Below are 22,344 nucleotides of genomic sequence, written 5' to 3'. Positions count from 1 at the left end.
AATGCTATGTTTTTCTATTTTATATTGCTGTCTTCTGCTATGCTATTAGACCAGAGAGAAGGAGGACATCCATCTTCCTTCACACTGTAAGTTATCACACTGCGACATGAAGATATCACACAGTAAGCTATTCATACTGTGGATAGCTTAACGTGCATAAGGATCTCATTCCCAATAAAGAGCAAAGAGAGGACAGAGCATGTACAGACAATGGTTCAGATCAAGAGAACTATAAGTAGCAGTTCTCATCTCCTCCTCCTCACTGCAGGCACCATCCCCTTTTGAAAAACTCCGCCTGATAATTTTTGGGGGGAGAACCTTCTGGGAACTGGATGTTCAATGTGGCTCAGAGAGCTGCAACTATCTCTCTGTATAGTGGCAGTAGTGAATTCAAGACTTCCTTGCTTTCTGCTCATGCAAGTGCACCACTGTTTTCAATGGCATCTATAAGTAGGATGGGTATAATCTCTAGTGACATGTGCCAGTGAATTACTGGACCTTCCTGGGAAGTCTTGGACACAAATTGTTGGAGATGGAGTTCCAGTGCATTGACCATTTGCACCGACTATTCTAATGACCACTGGGGGCATTGGGAGTAGAGGTAGTTAGTGAGGCTCCCCTTACCTGTCCCTACTTTACCTCTAACTCTATGACCCCTGCCTTGACTTCTCAGGTATTTCCTGTAGCGAGTCAGTTCTACTTCCTTTTGCCTTGGAGAACAAATGGGAGCATCTCTCTCCCCCCGCTTCTATTCATTATGTAGCTCATAGTTAGGATAGGTCTTTCCTATCTCAAATATATTTAACCTAATGAATCTTATTTACTTTATACTGCACTACAATCTCCACGTTTGTTCTTGACTAACTGCAACAATAAGGCTCTGCACTACTTCGTAACTGGAGTTGGCAGCTTCCTCTTGGTGCTTTGCTAAACCATCACAAATTACAACACAAATCTCTGTCACACTGATTGACAATCGCTGGCCTAAGGAAGGATAGCTGAGCTAACTCGCAGAGTTGTGTTGGGGGTAAAAAACAATGGAATAACTCTGAACATGCAAGCCTAGCTCCCTGAAGAAAGTGTGGGATATTATAGCATATGTGTTTATAGCTGTTTCTGTCACACAAAGAAAACCTAAGTAGATTTAACTAAAGATTTATTCAGCAAAAAGCCCATTTTCTCCTTCTCCTTTCTCTCCTTTTTCCTTTCTGACTCCACCCACACACTCTCTACATGATCCCCACTGGGACAAACATCCAAACAACAAAACAGAAAAATTAACTAGGTAGAATACAATAATATGTTATACTCTGGTTTCACCAGTAGGGGGAAACAGTTTCAGAACTACACTTTTCCCTGCAAAAATAAGGATTTTGATATGGAAGAAATCATAGAAATTCACCAACCTAAATTGGTCCAGCCACTGCTGTTGTGGTAATGTACTGCAGATGTCACTGCATATCGGATTAAACCTCTGCGTGATAATTTCACTTTAAAAAATTAATACATTACCTGTACAGTAATTGAGGGATCTGCCCTGCATTAACATCTGTACCATTATTTGATTTCTTGGAGCTCTTGAATTGGAAGACCACACTGAAAGAAGAAACATTATTCAAACAGTTATATCACTTTCACAGACACACACACACACACCCCTCTACAATCACCACAGATGCAAGGAAGAAAATAATACTTACCCATCATCAGTAGTAATAGAAGCTTGCCCATGGGACCCACAATCACTGCTAGGACCAGACACTCGTGCCCAGGCTACATACCACCAACCAGCTTGCAAAAGAACTGGTTCATCAAACATCATTGCATACTTTTCCCTGAGAGGAAGATATAGGGCAAAAAACATTCTAACAGTGAAGTTCCTCTACCCATGTCAAATATAATACATCTACTTATTTACATTTCCAGATTTAATTTAAATGCCACTCTGCTGTGAACATTTGGGGAGATGGTTATAATAAACGTTCCACTGATACCGGCTACATGTTTTCCTTCAAAAAATAGCAAAATGTTTCTGACTTGAAATGTGCTCAGATTTATTCAAGTGATATTTGTATGCAGCACATAACGTTCAGTAAAACTGAAAATAAGCTGGTTAGTGTTTATTTTCTGCAGCTTTACTCATGATTAGGATATGCTCTTTATTACACACACACACACACACACACACACACACACACACACACACACACACACAGTATTCTTCTTCACATGCTAGGTTGTGTTGCCTTTTCCTTCCTCTCCTAATGTCATTTATTGTATATCTTCTGTATACAAATCTTGTGGTTGTTATTGGCAGTCAGAATGTATATAATTCTTTGCATTTATATAGCTCTTTAGAGCACCTGAAATGATTCACATACATCTTAAGTAACAGTTTACTACAACTTTTAAAAGATAGGCCACACAGTATGTCCTATCTGATGGGGAAGGTCTCAAGGCAAAGACAGGAACTTTCTGAAGGCCCGCTGAATTCATGGCAGAGGAAGGATCTGAAGCAGACACCTTGAGGCAGAAGTACTATCATGTAGGGGAGCTGCCTCCAATGACTATCCAGAAGCTTTGGATGGTACAAAATGAATTACACCAGTGCTCCAGTGTGTACATGGTCTTCCTGTTGCTTCCTGGGCCTAACTCAAAATGACTCCTGGGTGTCTATACAGCTCTGAACTGCTTTGGGTCCACACACTTCAGAGGATCACACACACACACACACCCCTGTGCATGAGCCCCCACACTTCAGAAACAGGGACACTTCCACTGTGCACGTGCTTTAGAGGCAGCACACACACAGCTTTAGGCAGAATGTAGGCCAGCAGCCTCCTCCACCATGGAACTTGCTCCTCTTACTCAGCTTTTCTTCACAAAATATTTATTAGGTTTGATTTATTCTATTTAACTGGTTCTACATGCCTGAAAAACATATTGGCTAGGATACAGGAAATCACACAATTAGTTTTGCACATCCAAAGGAGTTTTGGCTTGTTTCTCTCAAGCACCAGCAGCCCTGTCCACCACATAATCTACTATTTAAATTGAGGGGACTTTCAAAAGCAGTATGTGATATGGCATGAAGTTCTGCTGTTCCAAGAAGGAAAGTCAAACATCTCTATGGGCACACTCAGGCCCTTGGAGACATGGAACATAGCTTTTGGATCTGGGGCCATTATGCTATGGCTGGAGACTTTCAGGAAGGACTAGCTGGAAATCTAATCCTAGATACTGAAGTATGCAGTTTAATGAAATATACAATAGGATTTCATGGGTTCCCTCTATCAAAATATACAGTACATGGATAGTGTCTAAACAAGTGATAATCACATACATTCTCACAGAGCACTTCTTTAGATCTTGGCCTTGGCCATTCTTAGAAAGGAGAAACAATGGTATTGCATCCAATTTAGAAAAAAAGTAACTAAGGGAAAGGCCTACCCAGATGGTAAACTGTGAGTTGCAAATGTTTTGACATTTTTCATTTCCTTACAATAACTTTAAATCACTTTTTAATCTATTATACATTTTGAAGCGTTTGTGCAAAATAAAGTTGTACTACTACTTAGCGATTCCCTAAAGATACCAAATTTTGCATAAACAATCCTGCCACACAAACTAGCTGAATACACTGCTTTTTACATTGGAATATGCTTGGTGAAAGGTTTACATTATTATTATTTGTTTACACAGTCAGACAGGTGTTATTGACTGGTTTGTTTTATCCAGACATCGAGTCCTTCCCAAGGACCTGGGATGGCTGAATTTTATTGTCAATTGTTATAGATATCGTCGCAGAATATAGGCTGTTCCCAGTAAAGCTGCTATTTTGAATTGGCTGATGGTGATTTCTGTGGCCCCTATGGTGTTGAGGCTCTTCAAGGGCTTGATTGTCCCCTATAGTGTTGTGGCTCTTCAAGGTCTTTTGGAACTGCACCCAGGGCGCCAATTACCACTGGGGTTATTTTGGTCTTTTTCTGCCACAGCCTTTCAATTTCAATTTGTAGATCTTTGTATTTGGTGATTTTTTCTATTTCTTTTTCTTCTATTGTGCTATCCCCTGGTATTGCTATGTCGATTATTTTAGCTTGTTTTTCTTTCTTCTCGACTACAGTTATAGCTGGTGTATTGTGTGGCAGATGTTTGTCTGTTTGTAGTCGAAAGTCCCATAATATTTTTTCATCTTCATTTTCTACCACTTTTTCAATTGTATGGTCCCACCAATTTTTGGCTACAGGTAGTTTGTATTTTTTGCAGATGTTCCAGTGTATCATCCCTGCTACCTTGCCATGCCTTATTATTATTATTATTATTATTATTATTATTACTACTACTACTACTACTACTACTACTACTACAAGACATTTGGAATTATAATCATATCTTAATTCTGTATTGTTCTCAGATTTTAAAAACTCAGTAATCAAATCAAAAATACAGAAATGACATCATGCCCAGGAGAAGCAGAATATCTTTCTCTGATTAAAATTTACTATGTATGGTAACTATTCAATAAAATGAATGTTTGAAGGTGAGATCCTACAAATTTAAAACAGTTCTTTTAGTTGCCTTTTGCAAGCACATTCATAAACAATTCTAGTAAATATATTTAATTTCTTGAACTTTCCTATAAGTGTAATCTACGCAAAATGACTTTGCACTGTCAATGACAGGCCTCACATCCAGGAAGAATATATTTTTGTCACATTTCACATATGATAATAATTTAAAATCATGTTTATCATTTCAAAAAAATTTAAACATTTAACAATTCTCTAGATAAACATTTTAATTTTTTTTTACCTGGCAGCACAATCATATGCCAAGACATCAGTTTCAGCAAGAAGGTCACCATCTGTCTCATGATCACCTCCATCTGGACCCAACTCAAACAGCTGAAAAAAGAAGCCTTTAAGAGTTTTACTTTCCTGCGTTATTTGTCTGTCATTTCCCCCCATCTCACCCTTGACAAGAAAACTTATTAGTGACCGTGTCACAGTTAAACATAGCTCGAAGGATCTGTCAATGAAAGGACATCAGAACAAACAGTACAGTAGAAACTTCACAGAAAAGCCTATCATCTAGACTAAGTTGGTCACGATTAATTCTCATTGAAATTAATGGGACTAAGAGATTCATGATTAACTTGTCTCATTGATTTCAAAGGAGCTGAGTCACGACTAACTGGTCTGAATGCTGCCCAATTGGCACACAGAGAAACATAGCACTGCAACAGCAGAACCATATACTAAGTGGACCATGACATTGAAATGTTGACCTACCAAGCCAATCACACCCACTGGCCATGTATCATGGCCTACCAAGAGTTTGGCAATCCCATGCAGGAACTAAAATAGCAGATGTGCTGAGATCCTAGGGTATCATCATCCATGGTGTGTGGGCAGATGATGACAGACAAATGTGGGCAGTGTTTGGCTTGGACGGTTGGGGGAGAGACAGTGTGATGTAGTGGTTAGAGTGTTGGGATTAGAACTGGCGAGATCTCTGTTGAAATCCCTACTCAACCATAACGCTCCCAGGGCAGCCCTGGAACAGTCACCATCTCTCAGTCTCACCTTCACAGGGTTCTTGTGAGGATAAAATAGGGAGAGGGGAACTATATATTCTGCCTTAAACCCCCTGGAGGAAAGGAGGAATAGAAGTACCATTTTAAAAGTTAAGATATTGTGGAATAATATCTCAATCGAGATCTGCCTTCTTTCTGTTTTAAGGCATCTTTGAAAGACCTGTTTCAGCAAGGTTTTTGATTTGTGTTTTATGATCCATTTTGTTTTATGTTTCACTCTCTGCTCCCTTAAAACGTTGCCATTTTGTATTTCTACTGCTTTTACTATAATTTATTACTACTGTGTTTCAATAAATTGCTTTTGTGGTCCTCTTAATAGAAATGAACAAGAGTATAGACCTGCAAATAGTGTCATGTTTTATGCAAACTAACTGTAGCCATAATCCATGAAACAGCTGAGTTCAGGAGGTTACAAACTTTGAAGATCAGCTGCTGGAGCAGATCCATTCTTGGAAAGGGCTATTGCCTTCAAGTCCTGCTTATGAGCTTCCTGGAGGCATCTGGCTGGCCATCTGTGGCAAGCAGGATACTGGACTAAATGGGCCTTTGGTGTGATTCAGCAGGACTCTTGGGTTCTTACAATGCTTACAGTTCAAGGCATCACACAACCAAAAATATAAAATACTTTTTGGCAGCGCAGAAGCACTATTAAGTGCATTTTGTCTTATTGGATGCAGATTATGAATACTATAGCCTTTTACGTTCTCAGTAAATCAAATCTACATAGAAAAACGTATTGTCACACAAAGTGTGGGGGTGTAGGTATAGGAGAGGGAGGGGGAGGGGAGGGGGAGAGAAACTATGTTGAGAATTTCACAACAAATGGCACAGCCTGTTTTCCTAAGAGCAGAAAACAGTATGTACTGTATTTTTATACGGTAGTGTCACAGAGTGAAACAGAAGACTTTACTCTGGAGCAAGGACTTCTGTTCCAGATGAAAATCCCCTGTGGATAATACTCACAGCCTTTTAACAATTCCCAACCGTGGCTGAGACACCAAACTTGCCAAAAGCTACCCAGTAATATTCATAGATTAAAAGAACATTCAAGGCAACACTTCTACTCCTGAATACTCCCACTCTATCTCAAATCAAAACATCCTCTTCTTACCTTTATTTTAGCAGTATATTCACCCCTGCCTCCAAAGAGGCCAAGACCACCAAGTAAAATGTCAGTATCAGCACAAAAGCGGATAGCTTCTACTGAATGAGCTGAGTAACCCCAACCTCCTCCATGACCTGAAAGAAGAAGAGGAGGAAAAAGGCAAGTCTTTACACAATCTGTTTCAGGTAGTACATACAAGAGAAAATTCTGTAATTAATTGTCAGATAGATACTTTCAAATCTGTTGACAATACTATAGTCTTCTTTGGAATATACTTTCATGACAGCTTGAGTCTCCTCTTCTGTATTTGACACACCCATTTTTAAGTCCTGCATAGCAGCCAATGTGTCAAGACAACCTGCAGGGAGGGGGAAAAAGAGAAAAGAGTTGCACCCTGGCTAGTTGTTCGGTGCTTCTGAACACCTTGTCCCTTTATCAGCCAAAATGTACACTGCATGTTAAAATACAAGCCATCTATATTATCTGATGCTAGACTTCCAACTAAGTCTTCTTTTGAGTAATCAGAAGATGAGAAGAAAAATCATGACAACATGTTGCAACACAAAATAATTCCAGAGGACAACCATATCAGTTGGGCTACCCAATTCTAGCACTTCAGGAAAGAAAAATCACCCCATGTTTAGGGGAGAATGTTGGCAACAAATCTGCAGATGCTCTAGAAACCATCCTGCCACCCCAATAAATGACCGATAAACAGGTTAGAACTGAATTTATTTATACCTGTTTTATCACAGGTACTACCATTGCTATAAAACATACTTCTAGTAACTGCTATCATCTGTTGGTCCCCTGCTAACTGAGCAAAGAGGCACCTTTTCAAAGTGGCATTTCTCTTTATTTAGCAAGGGGAGAGCAATTAGCCCTATCCATCCCCAGCACAGCATTCTTCCAGTGGTTGTTGCTGGTGTCTATCTTATGTTTCTTTTTTAGACTGTGAGCCCTTTGGGGACAAGGAGCCATTTTATTTATTTATTTCTACGTAAACCACTTTGTAAATTTTTGTTGAAAAGCAGTATATAAATATTTGTCGTATTTGTACAGTGGAACACACACACACACACTTGATTACCAAATATTTCTAATTACTTCAGATTACAGTTCTGCACCTTGATTACCAAATTCTAAAGGTGTTGGCTCTCTGATCTTTATCTTTACTATTACCAAATGACCATAGAATGCATGTCCAGTGCAGCTGAGTCGGTATTGACTCCTGGTGACTACAGAGCCATGTGATCCTCTTGGTAGAATACAGGAATGGTTTACCAATGCCTTCTCCCACGCAGTATGAGATGATGCCTTTCAGCACCTTCCTATATTGCTGCTGCCCAATATTGGAATTTCTCATATTCTGGGAAACATACCAGCGGGGATTCAAACCAACAGCCTCCTGCTCTCTAGACAGGTTGCTTCCCCGCTACACCATTAGGTGGCTATGCATTTCCAATAGCTTAATCAAACTGAAGAGGCAGAGCTGAGAGATTAATAGTTCATCAGAATCTATCCACATAAGAGGCCATTAATTTAACACTTGCCCAAACAGAGTCAAACTGACTCACAAACATTTATGCGGGGGGGGGGACCTTTTATTTCAGTCACCGACAGCTCCCTTATTGAGGTCAATTTCCCTTATGGTATTTCATGCCCCCACTCTTTTGTAATCTTCTGTAAACTGCCTGTCAATGCTAGGGTCGTTTTTACCCCAATTGCACAGACTGCAAAAATAAAATTAATATGCACTCATTTCATTAATTTTTTTGTACAAAAAATATATATTCCTGACTCCATTACTTTTGCTGCTATTTTATTCCTGTATGAGCAAAAGAAAATACTGAAAAGTTCTTTTCTTCTTCTTCTTTGCAGCTGGTGTACTCAAGCAACCCATCCAAGTTGTTTCAGTGAGGACTGACACTAGTAAAAGTACACTTTTTGTATAGATGAAGCACTTAAGGGTTATTAGTACTTATGAAAACAGGGAGTTACAGAAGTATTGCAAATAATCATTTAAAGTCCTCACTAAACTACAAATAAAGCATAGTTCTCTAGAAGCCTTACAACTGATCAACCTGAGTTATTTTTAGCTGTTCAAATTAGCAGTTGGTACCTAAAATGTGCAAAGCTGCATGTGACCTTGTTGTAAGAGCTTTACATCCTGTTGGAAGAGCAAGTTCTGGGCTTAGAATACTGCAGCGGGATTGCATGTCAGGGGCGGAAGGAAGTCTGGAATCAGCCACGACTGCATTGTAACTCCACAGCTCCCTTGTATTCGGTCGAAACCTGATAAAAGGTGAGAGAGAAAGAAGCTCAATACAATATACTTTGGAACAAGAACTATACAACAGGAATCATATGAGGAAATTCTGCAGAGCTATTGAAAACGGTGAGCCCCTCTGAATGCTTCATTTATAGACTCTCACGCAAAAACTCTTTTGCGAAATAAGAAAAAAGACTGCTATAATTCCAGGCTTCTAAAAACGTGTGTTCTATATCTCTTTTTTCTATGAAATATGCTCCCACCTCCTCCTACCTTCTACTTTGTTCTTGTTCAGAGAGCCTGGCCCCTACATCCAATAAACTCTTCAATTTTCAGTTCCTACCTCATGTCCCCAGGATGCTATTCCTTTGATTTCGGTGCCCTCCTGTTCCTACTCTTTCCTCCTGTTCTCATTGAACTGGCTCAAATTATACCACCCACATGCACCACCCTCAATGCAATTACAAAAGAGGGCACACATGTCCTTCCCCAGTATGCTGCTCTGCTCTGCGTATGCATGTGGAGGGTTGGTCATCCAAACTGCCATTAGTAATGTGGTTCTAATATTAGTGGTCCTATTATTAGAACCACAATACTAACGTCAGTTTGGATGACCACTCCTCTACATGCATATGCAGAGAAGAAGAAATCTGGACAGGCAACTCCACGTGGATATGCACAGCAAAATTGTGCATCAGGTGGGGGAAGAAGGACACATGCACCCTTGTTTCCAAATGTCTAATGAGAGGGCATCTCAACTGGCCCCAAACATCTATATATCCCACCCCTTGACCATATGCTCCTCCTTCCATTGCATATGCTCAACACCAGACCCTATACTGCCCTTTACATTTTGCAACAGCCCTCACCACTCAGTGTGATTTTAAGGAAGAGGGTCTTATCTGTGGTCACTCCTAAGCCTGGAACTCCCTCCCTGAGGAGGGGGAGGAGGATCATTAGGCTCCTTTCTTTTTGGCTGTCTACCAGGCAATGAAAGCATTTTTGTTCCAACAAGCTTTTAACCTGCTGCTTTCCAGATGCTATTTTTAGCAATCTGACTGTATTTTTAATTGTTCTCTGAATTATTTTTTTTCCTCTGGTTGTATTTTTAATTATTGTTTTTACTGTTCTATGTACATGTGTTTAAAAAAATTATAAACCACCTTGGGCATTATGTTTCACAATGGAAAGATAAGGTGTGTCTAAAATTAATAAGGAATAAACACAAAGACATGCACTGTAATCAAGTGCCTGTATTTTCTCAAACACAATGATGGATAAGTCCTTGTAAAAATATTTTTTAAAAGCAAGCAAAGTTTCAGCATTGCAAATACAGAAGGGATACAAGTGAAAAATATATTCAAACTATGTACTGTCTTAAAGGTTTCATCTCCTACACCTATCTCCAAGCTACACTTACCTCCAGACAACATCATAAACGGGATCTAGACATACACCAAAGCCTTGAAGGTCCTCCTGTTCAGAATCATTAAATGTCTTACAACTTCCATCAACTTTATTGATCAGGAGACACTTAAACGGAGGGGGCTCTGATATGGAAGCAGGTACCAAGCCTAGGGGAAAAATTAAGCAGAATGCATGTGTTTAGCCCTCACTCATGCCTTTAGATGATGATGATGATGATCAGAGATGGCATTGTATTTAGTACACATGATTCTGTTGTTGGAGGCCAAAGCAACAAAGGCAACAGCAACAATTTTGAGGTCTTTCAAGAACAACTGAAGATAAAATGAACCTTGCCTATTATGTGTCTGCTGGCAAATATCTCTGATGTAGCAAGCACATGAGAGTTAATGAGAGCTTCATCAATCCGAAGAAATGTCTGGTCACCGCTTGCTCCAATCCAAGTAGCCTTACGTCCATACTTAGATCCTATGTTAGGCATGGGTGCTGGCTTTGCATTCCAGTAAGGAATATCCAAAATGGGCCTGCCAAGTTGCCCTTTCTAAAGATATAAATCAGAAATAGAAATGGTTAGAAATGGAAACATCACATGAAGGAACACTATCAAACATCCTCAGTACTGCAAAAATCACTTGGGGTTCCAAAGCACATCAATGTAAAATAAGCAATCTGATCAGGCATAACACCCCTCTTCCACATACTTATCATGCTTCAGTGTTTATAGCCTGACAATTATCAATGGCCTACATATTAGAAAAAAAATTCACATATTAGTTTTCGTATATACGTCTTAATTAGTGACGGGCAAGCTTCCCCAGGCTAAATTAGAATGGATTCTAATTGAATGAGTTAACTTAGGCTTAATTCAACCTGGGCCCAAACTTACTAGTTCAGCCCAATTTGGATTGTGTCTGAGCGAGCACCCTGACCCAAGAAAGCCTACGATACTTTTCTACCCAAACTCATATGGCTGTGGCAACGGTGAAAAACCATGCTAGACAACCACATCAAGGAACATGAGAACTACCTCTTCTGTGGTTCGTGGCAGCCCTGGACACTGTACGTCAGCTTCTGGGGCTCCATCCCCGCAGTCCAATTCTTTCCCCTGCCACAGGCAAGTAGGTTTGAAAGGAAAGCAGGGGCAGCACTGGTGGCAGGAATTGAAGCAAATAAAGCCATCTTATTTGTTATTTCTCTTTGTAAACCGCCCTGAGCCGTTTTTGGAAGGGCGGTATAGAAATTGAATTATTATTATTATTATTATTATTATTATTATTATTATTAAGAGCTGGGTCTGAACTTCAGAGGGGTTTAGGCTTATCTTTTAGTGGGGGTAATTTGAACTGGAAGTTGTTCAGAATTCCAAATTCTGAACTTCAGTGACAATGCAGTCATTTCCCAACAGTAGTAGTTTTAACAAATCACAAAAAATATTAAACATGAAAAAGAAAAACGTTTTTTAAAAATTCTTACAGAGAAGCTTCCAAAAGTGAAGACTTGCCCATCCATTAACAGAACAGCTGTATGATTGCTTCCAGCAGTAACTTGTGTGCTAGGTCCTGGTAATGCCTGTACCAGAGTAGGACATCCCCTAAGACAGAATAAAGCCACTATAAAGTGCATCTATTCTTATGAATACATTTATTATTTACATGAGAAACATCCAATCCATACCTACTACATGACAGTGAGAAGCTGAAATGGTGGTTTAATCAAGAAAATGCAATTGTCAATACATATTTGACCATCAGGACTGTAAGGAATAAGGGAAATTTAAACCATTACCACAGTGAATAGTGATCATCAGTACAAGGTAGGATTGCAAAACTTGGTAGTTTGAGCACTGCTTTAAAACTTTGCATCATTTTTCAGCTATGAGGAATTCTGTCTTGCTTCGAAACCTGATTCTTTAATTGATATTATAGCCATTTTACTTTCCTAGAACTATAGTTTGTCAAAATCTGTGGTCCATATGGAACTTGACATCTATACAACCACAACTTGAATGCAATAAAAGCCAGAACTCTCTTAAGGAAATCTTTATAAACAAAGTTATATAAAACAATAATATTGCACCATCTGTTATCAGCCTGTTATCACATACATTTCTATCCCAAAGCCTCCATCATCAAAAAGGGAGTGATGTATGTATTTCATCTCCATCCATCCATGAAATACAGAAGCATTTATCATACTTCTAGGTAATGCAAATTTAAATAAACATTCTTCTATATCAGGGATTCTCAACATTGGGTCCCCAGATGTTACTGGTCTTCAACTCCCATAATCCCCAACAGGGGCGTAACTATAATAGGGCAAGGGGAGACAGTTGTCCGGGGGCCCACTGCCTTGAGGGGGCCCCCAGAGGCAAGTCACATTACTGACTCCCCCAGCTGCGCACCCACCCGGGCTTCCTTCAGTTGTAGTCATCCTCCGAAAGTGATGTGAGTGTGAAGACCTGGAGCTACCAGAACAGCATGTCTTTCTCTAGTACCATTAAATGACTTGCATCGTCCACAATTTACAAAACCTTTAAAGAAATAATTTAGGATGATGTTCTATTGTGGCACATAGGAGATACACACACACACACACACACACACTTTACTATGTTTTTTGTTACCACTATTCAGCCTCATTTAAGATTTCTTTACTTCATGAGCTAAGCTTCAGTGCGGGGGGCCCATTTTAAAATCTTGTCTCTGGGCCCACTCTAACCTTGCTACGCCCCTGATCCCCAACCAAAGGCCACTGGGGCTGGGGATTAGGGGAGTTGAAGTCCAAAAACATATGGGGACCCAATGGTGAGAACCTCTGTTCTATATGGTGCCTTCAAGAGCATTATAGCAAAATAATCAGATAAGAAATGAACTCAGATTATTCATATGGGTTTGCTTGATATACTCTGGAGTATGTGCAAGGTTCAGGAGAATATACAGAACCTTAAAGATGGTGCCATGAAGCTGTGCAGTCAGCTGTATGGCTATGAAAAATGACGGTCTCATACATCCGGTTGGATATGGGCAACAAAAGAAAAGAAATATTCATTTGTTAAAATAATGCATTTTTTTAAGCTGCAAGGACCTGGGATTTATTCTGATGCACAGATTTTTCGTTCAATACTGGCAGGGTTTTGTAGCTGTCTTGTAGCTCTTCCGACCTATACCTAGTACACTAATGATACTGGTTGACACTGAACATGAGTAGTCCCTGTTCATGAGAAATTTAGACTGAATGTCAGCCACTGTGTGCATTTGTGTGTACACATACAAACACATATGAATAGAAATGAGAATAGAACTCACACAAAGGCACTGAAGTTCAAACTCTGTATCAAAGAAGTCTATTGTTTTGCTATAATTTCTATCTGAAAGTTCCTCAAGCTCTTTTAGAGCAGAATTCAATTCTTAACTCCTAGGAGTTTTGATCGGTTTAGAGATATGACAACATTCTATTCTTTAAATTATAAAGAGCCACACAAAAAAGATGCAACTACAACATGCACTTTTATAAACTGTTTCAAGGTTTTAATTTTTGTTTTATGTTGCTGTTAAGCACCCAGAAACAGAGGTTTGGAGCGGTGTACAAATAAAAATAGACAGACACACAGACAGACAAAACAGTAACATACCTGGAATTAACATCTCCATGTCCAAGTTGTCCATGCTGTCCATAGCCAAATGTGTAAACATCACCATTCTCCATCAGAACAACTAAAGGTAAAAAGGTTACAGTGTGTACTTTATTACTGCACAAAATGAGTTCATTCACGTGCATCAAGTAAAGCGGAATAGGCTCCCTCCTCACATTTAAGCGTATGGTTACAAAAGTCTTTCAGGGGAAGAAAATACTGCCTCTGTGGATTAATAAGGCCCTTTGAGAAATTGTTAGATGGCTGCTAGTGTGCAGAGGACTGCAATGCTTTCAGAGGCTTCAAATAGGTTAAAGATGTGTCTTAACAGTCTAACAGAAGACTGCAAAGACCTCCCAAAATGGTCTCGAGCACTTACAAGCAACAATGACAAATTAAGTCCATACTACACAAATGCTGTAACTCTCTACCTGAATGGTGAAATCCACAACTGACTTGCACTGCTCGGAGTTCACAGTCAAAGCGGACAGCCCCAGGTGGATAGGTTGTGATTTTGCTTGTATCCTTCTCACTTCTGTCTCCGCTTCCATCTACAATAGTAATTATGGATTACATGCCCATTCTGTTCCTCAATGAGTTTTATAATAAGTAGTCATCAAATCAGGGTGAGTAATAATGGACAGGACAACAATTATGTAGTACAAGAATAAGGGGTTGATTTTTATTTTATTTTTTAAAAAGGTAGATATCAAAAGGATAGGCCTAGTAAATGAACTGAAGAGGATATTGAAGAGAATATTCAATAAGTTCAGCAAAATCTGTTTAAGCTTTAATATATACTAAGCTTTCAAATGCACAAAGAAAATAAGACAATGGTTAAGAATCTTAGTTTGAATGTAAAATTATATTTTAAATGCTGAAAAATACTGTGTGTTCCTCATCTATATCTAGGGGCCTACGCATGTATATACTGAATGGATATGTAAATTTATTCCTTTTATTTACCAAATGCTGCAATTTAAAACACAAAAACTAAATAAGAGCCTTTGCTTTCTGTTCAAACAGAGCACTTAAATCATGTGCCATGATAAATTAACACAGAGCTTCACACAATTTACTACACTTTGTTAAACAAGCAAAGGCTTCTGTTGGGGACAAGATTTAATCTGAGTTCTGGAAAGACTACATTTATCCAACTGCATGGCAGTGTGTTATGAGGGTCATTCCAAATAAGTGCTGAAATCTATCATCATAACCATTAAAATGTATTTCTTACAGCATACATTTTCACACTAAATGTTCTATTGGTTTTTTAAAGCATCTTTGTATAGTTGCTGGTATTGTGAATAAAGGAAAACAAAAGGGCATGGAGATTAAACTTTGCTTTTAAAAAAGCAAACAAGGCCACATGCACTTCATTCATTCACAAAGTGTAGAAAGGGTAACAAAAATATTTAAAGTTTCTAATCCTCACAGTTATGGAATAAAGCCTGACTACATTTGAATATCGTTGGCTAAAATCTGAGAAACCAGAGGATGCTGGAGGTGGTTTTCCAAGGCCAATGTGTCACTACTCCTTCACACATACCCCCTTCTCTAAATATCCCAACACATTCTCTCCGCTCTTCGTCATGAATCTAGTTTCTGCACAAGTAAAACTTTGCAGATAGGATACTTTATACAAATCAGTGTGAGTACAGAAATTGATGTTAAACAACTGAACTATCTGGCATGCAACAGACATCGTCTTCAGTAAAAGATTGAATAGTAATGAGATTTTTTCTTTTTTTAAACAAAACTCTGAATTTGAATTCCACATTTCAACATGCCAGTTACACATGGAAAAAAGGTGGCCATGGATAAAAGGTACTGAATAATGCTGCAAATGTCTGGTCATAAAAGTTAGTACAATGCAGAAGAGGGTGCTAGAAGAATGACAGAGAATGAAGTAAACTAACCATTTTCCTTCAACTATAGGGTCTGTTCAAATGTTTGGAACATATACAATGTGGGATTGAGATCCTAACATACCACCCCATTCCTTGGCACATCTCTCCTTACACATCATGTTTGAATAGGGGCCAGAGTGCTCGCTAATTTTTTTCATCTGTCTTTGGAATGAGTTTTGTTCTAGGTGAAGTATCTAGGCAATGTGTGAGCATATGATAATTTTACTATGACTACTACTATTTATATGCTGCTGTTCAACAAAGTTCTCAAAGCAGCTTACATAAAAAAAGAAAAAATGGTTCCCTGCCCTCAAATCTAAAAATAAACACAAGGTGGTCATCAGCAACAGCTACTAAAAGAATGCTGTGCTGGGGCTGAATAGGGACAGTTGCTCTCCTGCTGCTTAACAGAAAGAAAATCACCTCTTTTGAAAGGTGCCTCTATGCCCAGTTATTAAGGTAGAAATGAGACAGAGAGCATGAATACTAAATATTTTCCTTCAACTTTAAGTTGTTGTGCACCAAAGTTACCCTGCACTCTGTGTATGGTCTGGAGTTACACCAGAGTCAAGGTTATTAGGCACACTGCCCTCTAGGGACTCTCAAGTTCTTTCATGAGACACAGCAATTCCTGGTGGAGGGCGAAGAAGAAACCATAGACACAGACTGTATGCTAAAATGTATACTTAGGCTGATACAAGTATTACAAAAGATGAGCTGGCAAGGGTATATGCGAAGCTAAGTGGCTAATGACATCTAACCACTAATAATATCTAATATTGTTATTAGCAGTTAGATATGGGTGGGGGGGAGGAGAGAGAGAGGGAGGGAGGGAAGGAGGGAATCAGGACTGAAAGAGGACAGAAGGGGAGAGGACAGAAGGGGAAAGAATGGAGCTCTAAGGAGATGCCTATATTACCAGTCTTGGTGAGACTTGGCCATAGTAGTGTTCATAGCTGAAAATCACTGGAAGTGTCAGCCACTGATTCAGGTGGGTCTTGGACCACAGGTCCAGAACATGTTGGACAGACAAGTTTGTTGTTACGCTAAGCCCCATTCACAGAGGCATTAGCAGCAAGGACCATGTCTGTTGAGGGATCATGCCAGCTGGCTGGCAAGCAAGATCATCAGCAAGCCTCAAAGTTAACTATTATTATTATTATTATTATTATTATTATTATTACATTTATATCCCACTCTTCCTCCAAGGAGCCCAGAGCAGTGTACTACATACTTGAGTTTCTCTTTCACAACAACCCTGTGAAGTAGGTTAGGCTGAGAGAGAAGTGACTGGCCCAGAGTCACCCAGCTAGTTTTATGGCTGAATGGGGATTTGAACTACCCTGCTTCTCGTGGCTGGTATTCGTATATGGTTAAAAAATATTTGAACATTAGCACATGTCTGTCATCAATGTACTTCTCCATGTCAACCTTATCTGGAGAAGGCATAACCTCCCTAAATGCCTGCCTGGAGGCAGTAATGGGCTGGATGAGGGATAAAAAACTGAGACTGGATCCAGATAAGACAGAGGTACTTATTGTGCAGGGTTGACACTGGGGAGACGATATTGATCCGCCAGTTCTGGATGGGGGTCACGCTCCCAGAAGGAACAGGTACGCAGTCGGGGGTGCTTCTGGATTCGAACTTCTCCCTGGTGTCCCAGGTTGAGGCAGTGGCAAGAGGTGCTTTTTATCAGCTTCGGCTGATATACCAACTGCGTCCATTTCTTGAGATGAACAACCTCAAAACAGTGGTACATGTTCTGGTAACCTCTAGGCTAGATTACTGCAATGCACTGTATATTTGGCTACCCTTGTAAATAGTCTGGAAACTGCAACTGATCCAGAATGTGGCAGCCAGGTTGGTCTCTGGGTCTTCTAGGAGAGACCATATCACTCCTGTGTTTAAAGAATTACACTGGCTGCTGATATGTTTCCGGGCAAAATACAAGGTGCTGGTAATGACCTATAGAGCCTTAAACAGCTTAGTCCCTGAGTATTTAAAAGAATTTCTTCTTCACCATGAGCCCCACCGCTTGTTGAGATTATCTAGAGAGGTTTGCCTGCAGTTGCCGCTAATTCATTTGGTGACTACTCAAGAACAGGCCTTCTTCGTTGCTGCCCCTGGACTTTGGAATGCCCTCCCTATTGAAATAAGAGCCTCCCCATCTCTAGCAACTTTTAAAAAGGCACTGAAGACACATTTATTCACCCAGGCTTTTAAATTAGATTTATGGTATATATTTTTAATGCTGGTTTTAAATGATTTTAATGTTAATATTTTTAATGTTTAAATGATTTTAATTGTTTAATTGATTTAGTTTTGATTTTAATTTTTAAATTGATTGTCAACTGTTTTTATTTATTGTAAACCACCTTGAGCCATTTTGGAGGGGCAGTATATAAATAAAAAATGTTCTGAACATTGCAAAAGTATCAATGCATCCGACCATAAAGGAGTCAATCACATATCAAATGTTCAGACATTCAAGGATGGCACATCCTGAATATTTTGTTAGTCAGTTCTTATCAACAGGAGTGTTCTCTGTCTGTTTTCACAAGTGTCTCTTTTGTTACCAGGCAAATGTGCAAAAACATGCCAGCTCAAACCGCATTTTTCATTCCAATTACTGGTGCCTCAGTAATTCAAGGAGTAGGAGGTGTGAGGATAGAGGAAGAGGGGAAATTGGGGCACTATATGTGATACAATTAATCTGTTTGTCTTACCAGCTCTCAAGGAACTTGTTTACAGAATACGCATAATAAAAGCGTATACATTTCACCAGATATAAGCAATAAAACACTATAGCAGACCAGCTACAAAGTCCCTTTAATTGGAATTTCCCAGGATTCCACAAGTTCACACAGAGTTCGCTGAACCAAGGAATTTCTTGCTTCATGAGCAGGTCTAGTAGCCATCTTAGGATTTAGCCTGTCAGTTCCTGATACAGATTCAGGTAAAGTCAATTGGTGCATAACAACATCTGTTCAAATATTTGGAACACATGTAATATGAGATTTTAGCAAAATGCCACTCTACTGCATTCAGTAGAGCCCTAATCTTGTGCTTCAATCAATTTGTTTCAGAAGTGTACAATACTCAGATCTAGAGCAGAACAAAAAACTTTTTGGGATTTATTCTAAGGGAAAAATAAAAGGAAGAGGGGAAAGAGTCTGACAACCATGGCTGCATTATTATTTTTTGTTTTGTTTTAATCAATTTTTATATCCCGCTCTTCCTCCAAGGAGCTCAGAGCGGTGTACTGCATACTTAAGTTTCTACATACTTAAGTTTCTAATTATGGAGAACAATGAAGGAAAGACAATGGAAGAGTTCCACCTTCATTGAAACTAAGCATCCCTGCCCCAAAGGTCTTTGCTGTTGAACAGGGCAGCTCTTCACATGTTATAACTGTACACATAAGGGTGGCTTAGTTAGCATTATTTCAAAAGATCAAGCAGCCAGCAAGTTTGTTATGAACTTCTTAAATGCAAGAGCAGCAACAAACATGGTATTCATCTTTATGACTGTTACAAATCCTTCAGCTATCTCCATAATGCCTCAAAAGCCAGCACAAGTGAACTTGTGCTTGCTATAAAGAGAAAGTCTGGATAGTCCAGCTACAGGTAAGCTGGGATGAACTCCTAACCAATAAACATTTAAAGGAAAATGGAGAGGAAGTAACATACAGGAAAAGGAAAGGAAAGATTGTGCCGTCGAGACGCTGTCGACTCCTGGCAACCACAGAGCCATGTGGGTTTTTTTGGTAGAATACAGGAGTGGTTTACCATTGCCTTCCTCCTGCGAAGTATGAGATGATGCCTTTGCCATTGTCACTGAAGTGAACATCCACCTCCAGCAGCTTCCTATATCACTGCTGCCCAATATAGGCAACTACAAATATATATTTACTAGGCACTCTGCATGGCATGCAGTCTGAGAAACACACAATCTGGGATTCAAACTAACAGCCTCTTGCTCCCTAGGCAAGCTACTTCCCCACTGTGCCAGGAGAACCTAGTTAATCATGGACCTGACATCCACATTTTTGCGTATGTACAGTCAGCTAATTGGCACCTGACCTCGGTATATGCGGGGGGGGGGAGGTGAAGGGGCTAATTTCTGCATATCCATGGGTCGGGGTGGGCGGAAATTACCTCTGAGATCATTCTCACCCTTCATTTTGTGTAAAGGAGCTATTTTCTGGCTCAGTTTTTAAAAACAAAAACAAAAACCCTGTGATTTACCCTGCAAATTGCAGTGTTTGGGGGGCACTGTTGGACAGCTGGGGACAGTCTGAGCTTGGTAGGGCACTTTCCCTCATGACTTTACGGCAATTTAACTGTTTGGAGCACTTTTTTTTTAACCCCTGCGATCCCATAGACACAATTACTCAGTTTTTTCAGTTTCCTTATCCTCTATATTGTAGAGAATGGAACCCCTGCAAATACTGAGGTTCTCCGGTCTAGAGAAATTTCACAAATGAACTATTTTGTTTTGAACACATATCAATTACAATGTTCACAATTTATCAACTCAGAACCACATTAATCTAGAGCAAGCCTGCTCAACTTAGCCCCCCCCAGCTGTTTTTTGGACTACAACTCCCATGATACCCAGGGATTGTGGGAGTTGTAGGCCAACATTTGCAGGAGGGCCGAAGCTGAGCAGCCCTGATCTAGAGTTAGATAAGTAAATATTTTCTAGTTTGCAAGAAAAATGAAACACTAAGGTCTATATGAAGACTGGGAGCAGTCTCACATTCTATATTTTTACTAGTATGTGATTTCAAACCAAGGTTCTTTGGAGTCAATTTTGTGCCTACATTTTGTCCAATGAAAAAATGTTTTGACACATCTGAATATTTAGTTATTCTGTTTATGATTTGCAAGGCTGTTTTTCCCCTCCTTTCAGTGAGAGAGGAGGAAATTAAAATGATAATACATGAAATGGTGTTGTAGTGGACAAGGTGTTAGAACCCTGGAAGAAGGCCAGAATACAAATGTGATTTCATTCCTTTCCTGTCAGCTTTGCCTCCTAAAGTTGATCTATTTATTATTTTAAACAGATTAACTTTAGGCTACAAAGCTGACAGGGAAAGGAACCTTCCATTTTATGCATACAATTGTATGTCACAAAGTGCCAAATCTGTGAACTAAACCACAGAAACTGAAATCCAAGCAGCTTACTCTAGGAACATCTCTCTCAGCTCTCAACTAATCTATATAGATTCTCCAGCTATGTGCTTATGGCTTATGACCTAATGCAAGTACTGCTCCTAGATCTGAACCTAAACCTAGCCAAAGAGGAAAATATGTACTCTTCCGCATTTGCAACAGGGATTTACTTTTAATTATATTTGGGAGACATAAATCACCACTACTGATATCACAGAATGACCTGGAATGACAGTAGCCACTCTACAAAGCGCACTGGGGGGGGGGGGGGACACTCAGGGGAGAGGATTTATGATTTTCCCTAAAATTTACATTCACATTGCTTTCCAGTACCTTCCAGCTACCAAACTTTAACTGCCGACGGATTTTTAAAAATCAGAATTGTAACACATATCTACCTACATATAACAATCCTTACTTCTTCTAAAGACGTATGAGCAAACTCACATTGGATTTTAAGGAAGACTGTCTAAATCAAATAAAGGGCAGACATAAAGACAAGAAAGTCTGGTACATCAACTTCCATCATCTCTTCCTAATTTATTTTACTTGAAATTATGCACAACATGACTGGTGCATCGGAAGTCATATGAGCATAATGCCACACTCTACATATTTCCCTATGCTGGTCATGACGTACTTACAAACCCTTTTCATTTTAGCCGGGCTCCTAAGAAAAAGTGCACACTTGCTCACAAACTAGAAGCAGAGTTGCCAATAATGCTTCCTGAGCAATCAAGATGCTGTCATAATTATTGATTTTGTTGTTTCATAGTACTTGTTTCAATGAAGGTGTAAGAAGCACCTTTCCACCTGCCCCTACTGTGACTGCTTAGGACACTTTCAGACACAGATCTTTATGAAAGACAGGCTCAGAATAGCAAGTGTTCATAACCCATGTGCAAACTATACAAATATCTTTGAGGAAAGCGACTTCACCAGATTTTTCCCCTCCCCCGAAGTCTCTTATACTCTACACGCTCCCCAGCCTTGAGGGGTTGAAAAGTTCTCCGACATGAGCAGCTCACAAATGGTTTGACTCCCACCCACTAAATGTTGTTATAAAATACAGCAGCACACAGTTATTGATGCTATAAATTTAGATATGTTCAAAAATTAGGTTACATTTCAATTTCTTACTACAACATATTCATAATAAAAATTGTATTTATACAGTTCAACTGTACTTATTGAAAGTATTTTCCCAAGTAGTAAATCAACTCATTT

General features: G+C 39.4%; 1 protein-coding gene across 14 annotated transcripts in view; it reads right to left on the bottom strand.

Moving 5' to 3' along the window:
* MYCBP2 (MYC binding protein 2) overlaps nucleotides 1–22,344 on the bottom strand; it is a 259,460-nt gene that overhangs the window by 153,655 nt on the left and 83,461 nt on the right. For all 14 annotated transcript variants that reach the window (XM_053305497.1, XM_053305498.1, XM_053305501.1 and 11 more), the window contains 11 exons: nucleotides 14,461–14,580; nucleotides 14,030–14,111; nucleotides 11,872–11,989; nucleotides 10,735–10,939; nucleotides 10,394–10,547; nucleotides 8,824–8,996; nucleotides 6,934–7,059; nucleotides 6,708–6,835; nucleotides 4,813–4,904; nucleotides 1,701–1,835; nucleotides 1,513–1,596 (listed from right to left, as the gene is read on the bottom strand). In XM_053305497.1, the coding sequence (XP_053161472.1) occupies nucleotides 1,513–1,596; nucleotides 1,701–1,835; nucleotides 4,813–4,904; nucleotides 6,708–6,835; nucleotides 6,934–7,059; nucleotides 8,824–8,996; nucleotides 10,394–10,547; nucleotides 10,735–10,939; nucleotides 11,872–11,989; nucleotides 14,030–14,111; nucleotides 14,461–14,580 (1,417 nt within the window). The remainder of the gene's footprint in view (nucleotides 1–1,512; nucleotides 1,597–1,700; nucleotides 1,836–4,812; nucleotides 4,905–6,707; nucleotides 6,836–6,933; nucleotides 7,060–8,823; nucleotides 8,997–10,393; nucleotides 10,548–10,734; nucleotides 10,940–11,871; nucleotides 11,990–14,029; nucleotides 14,112–14,460; nucleotides 14,581–22,344) is intronic.

Source organism: Hemicordylus capensis, chromosome 3, assembly GCF_027244095.1.
Source record: "Hemicordylus capensis ecotype Gifberg chromosome 3, rHemCap1.1.pri, whole genome shotgun sequence".
Taxonomy (NCBI): domain Eukaryota; kingdom Metazoa; phylum Chordata; class Lepidosauria; order Squamata; family Cordylidae; genus Hemicordylus; species Hemicordylus capensis.
The sequence above is the reverse complement of the archived record's forward strand: the minus strand, read 5'-3'. Positions and strand labels throughout refer to the sequence as shown.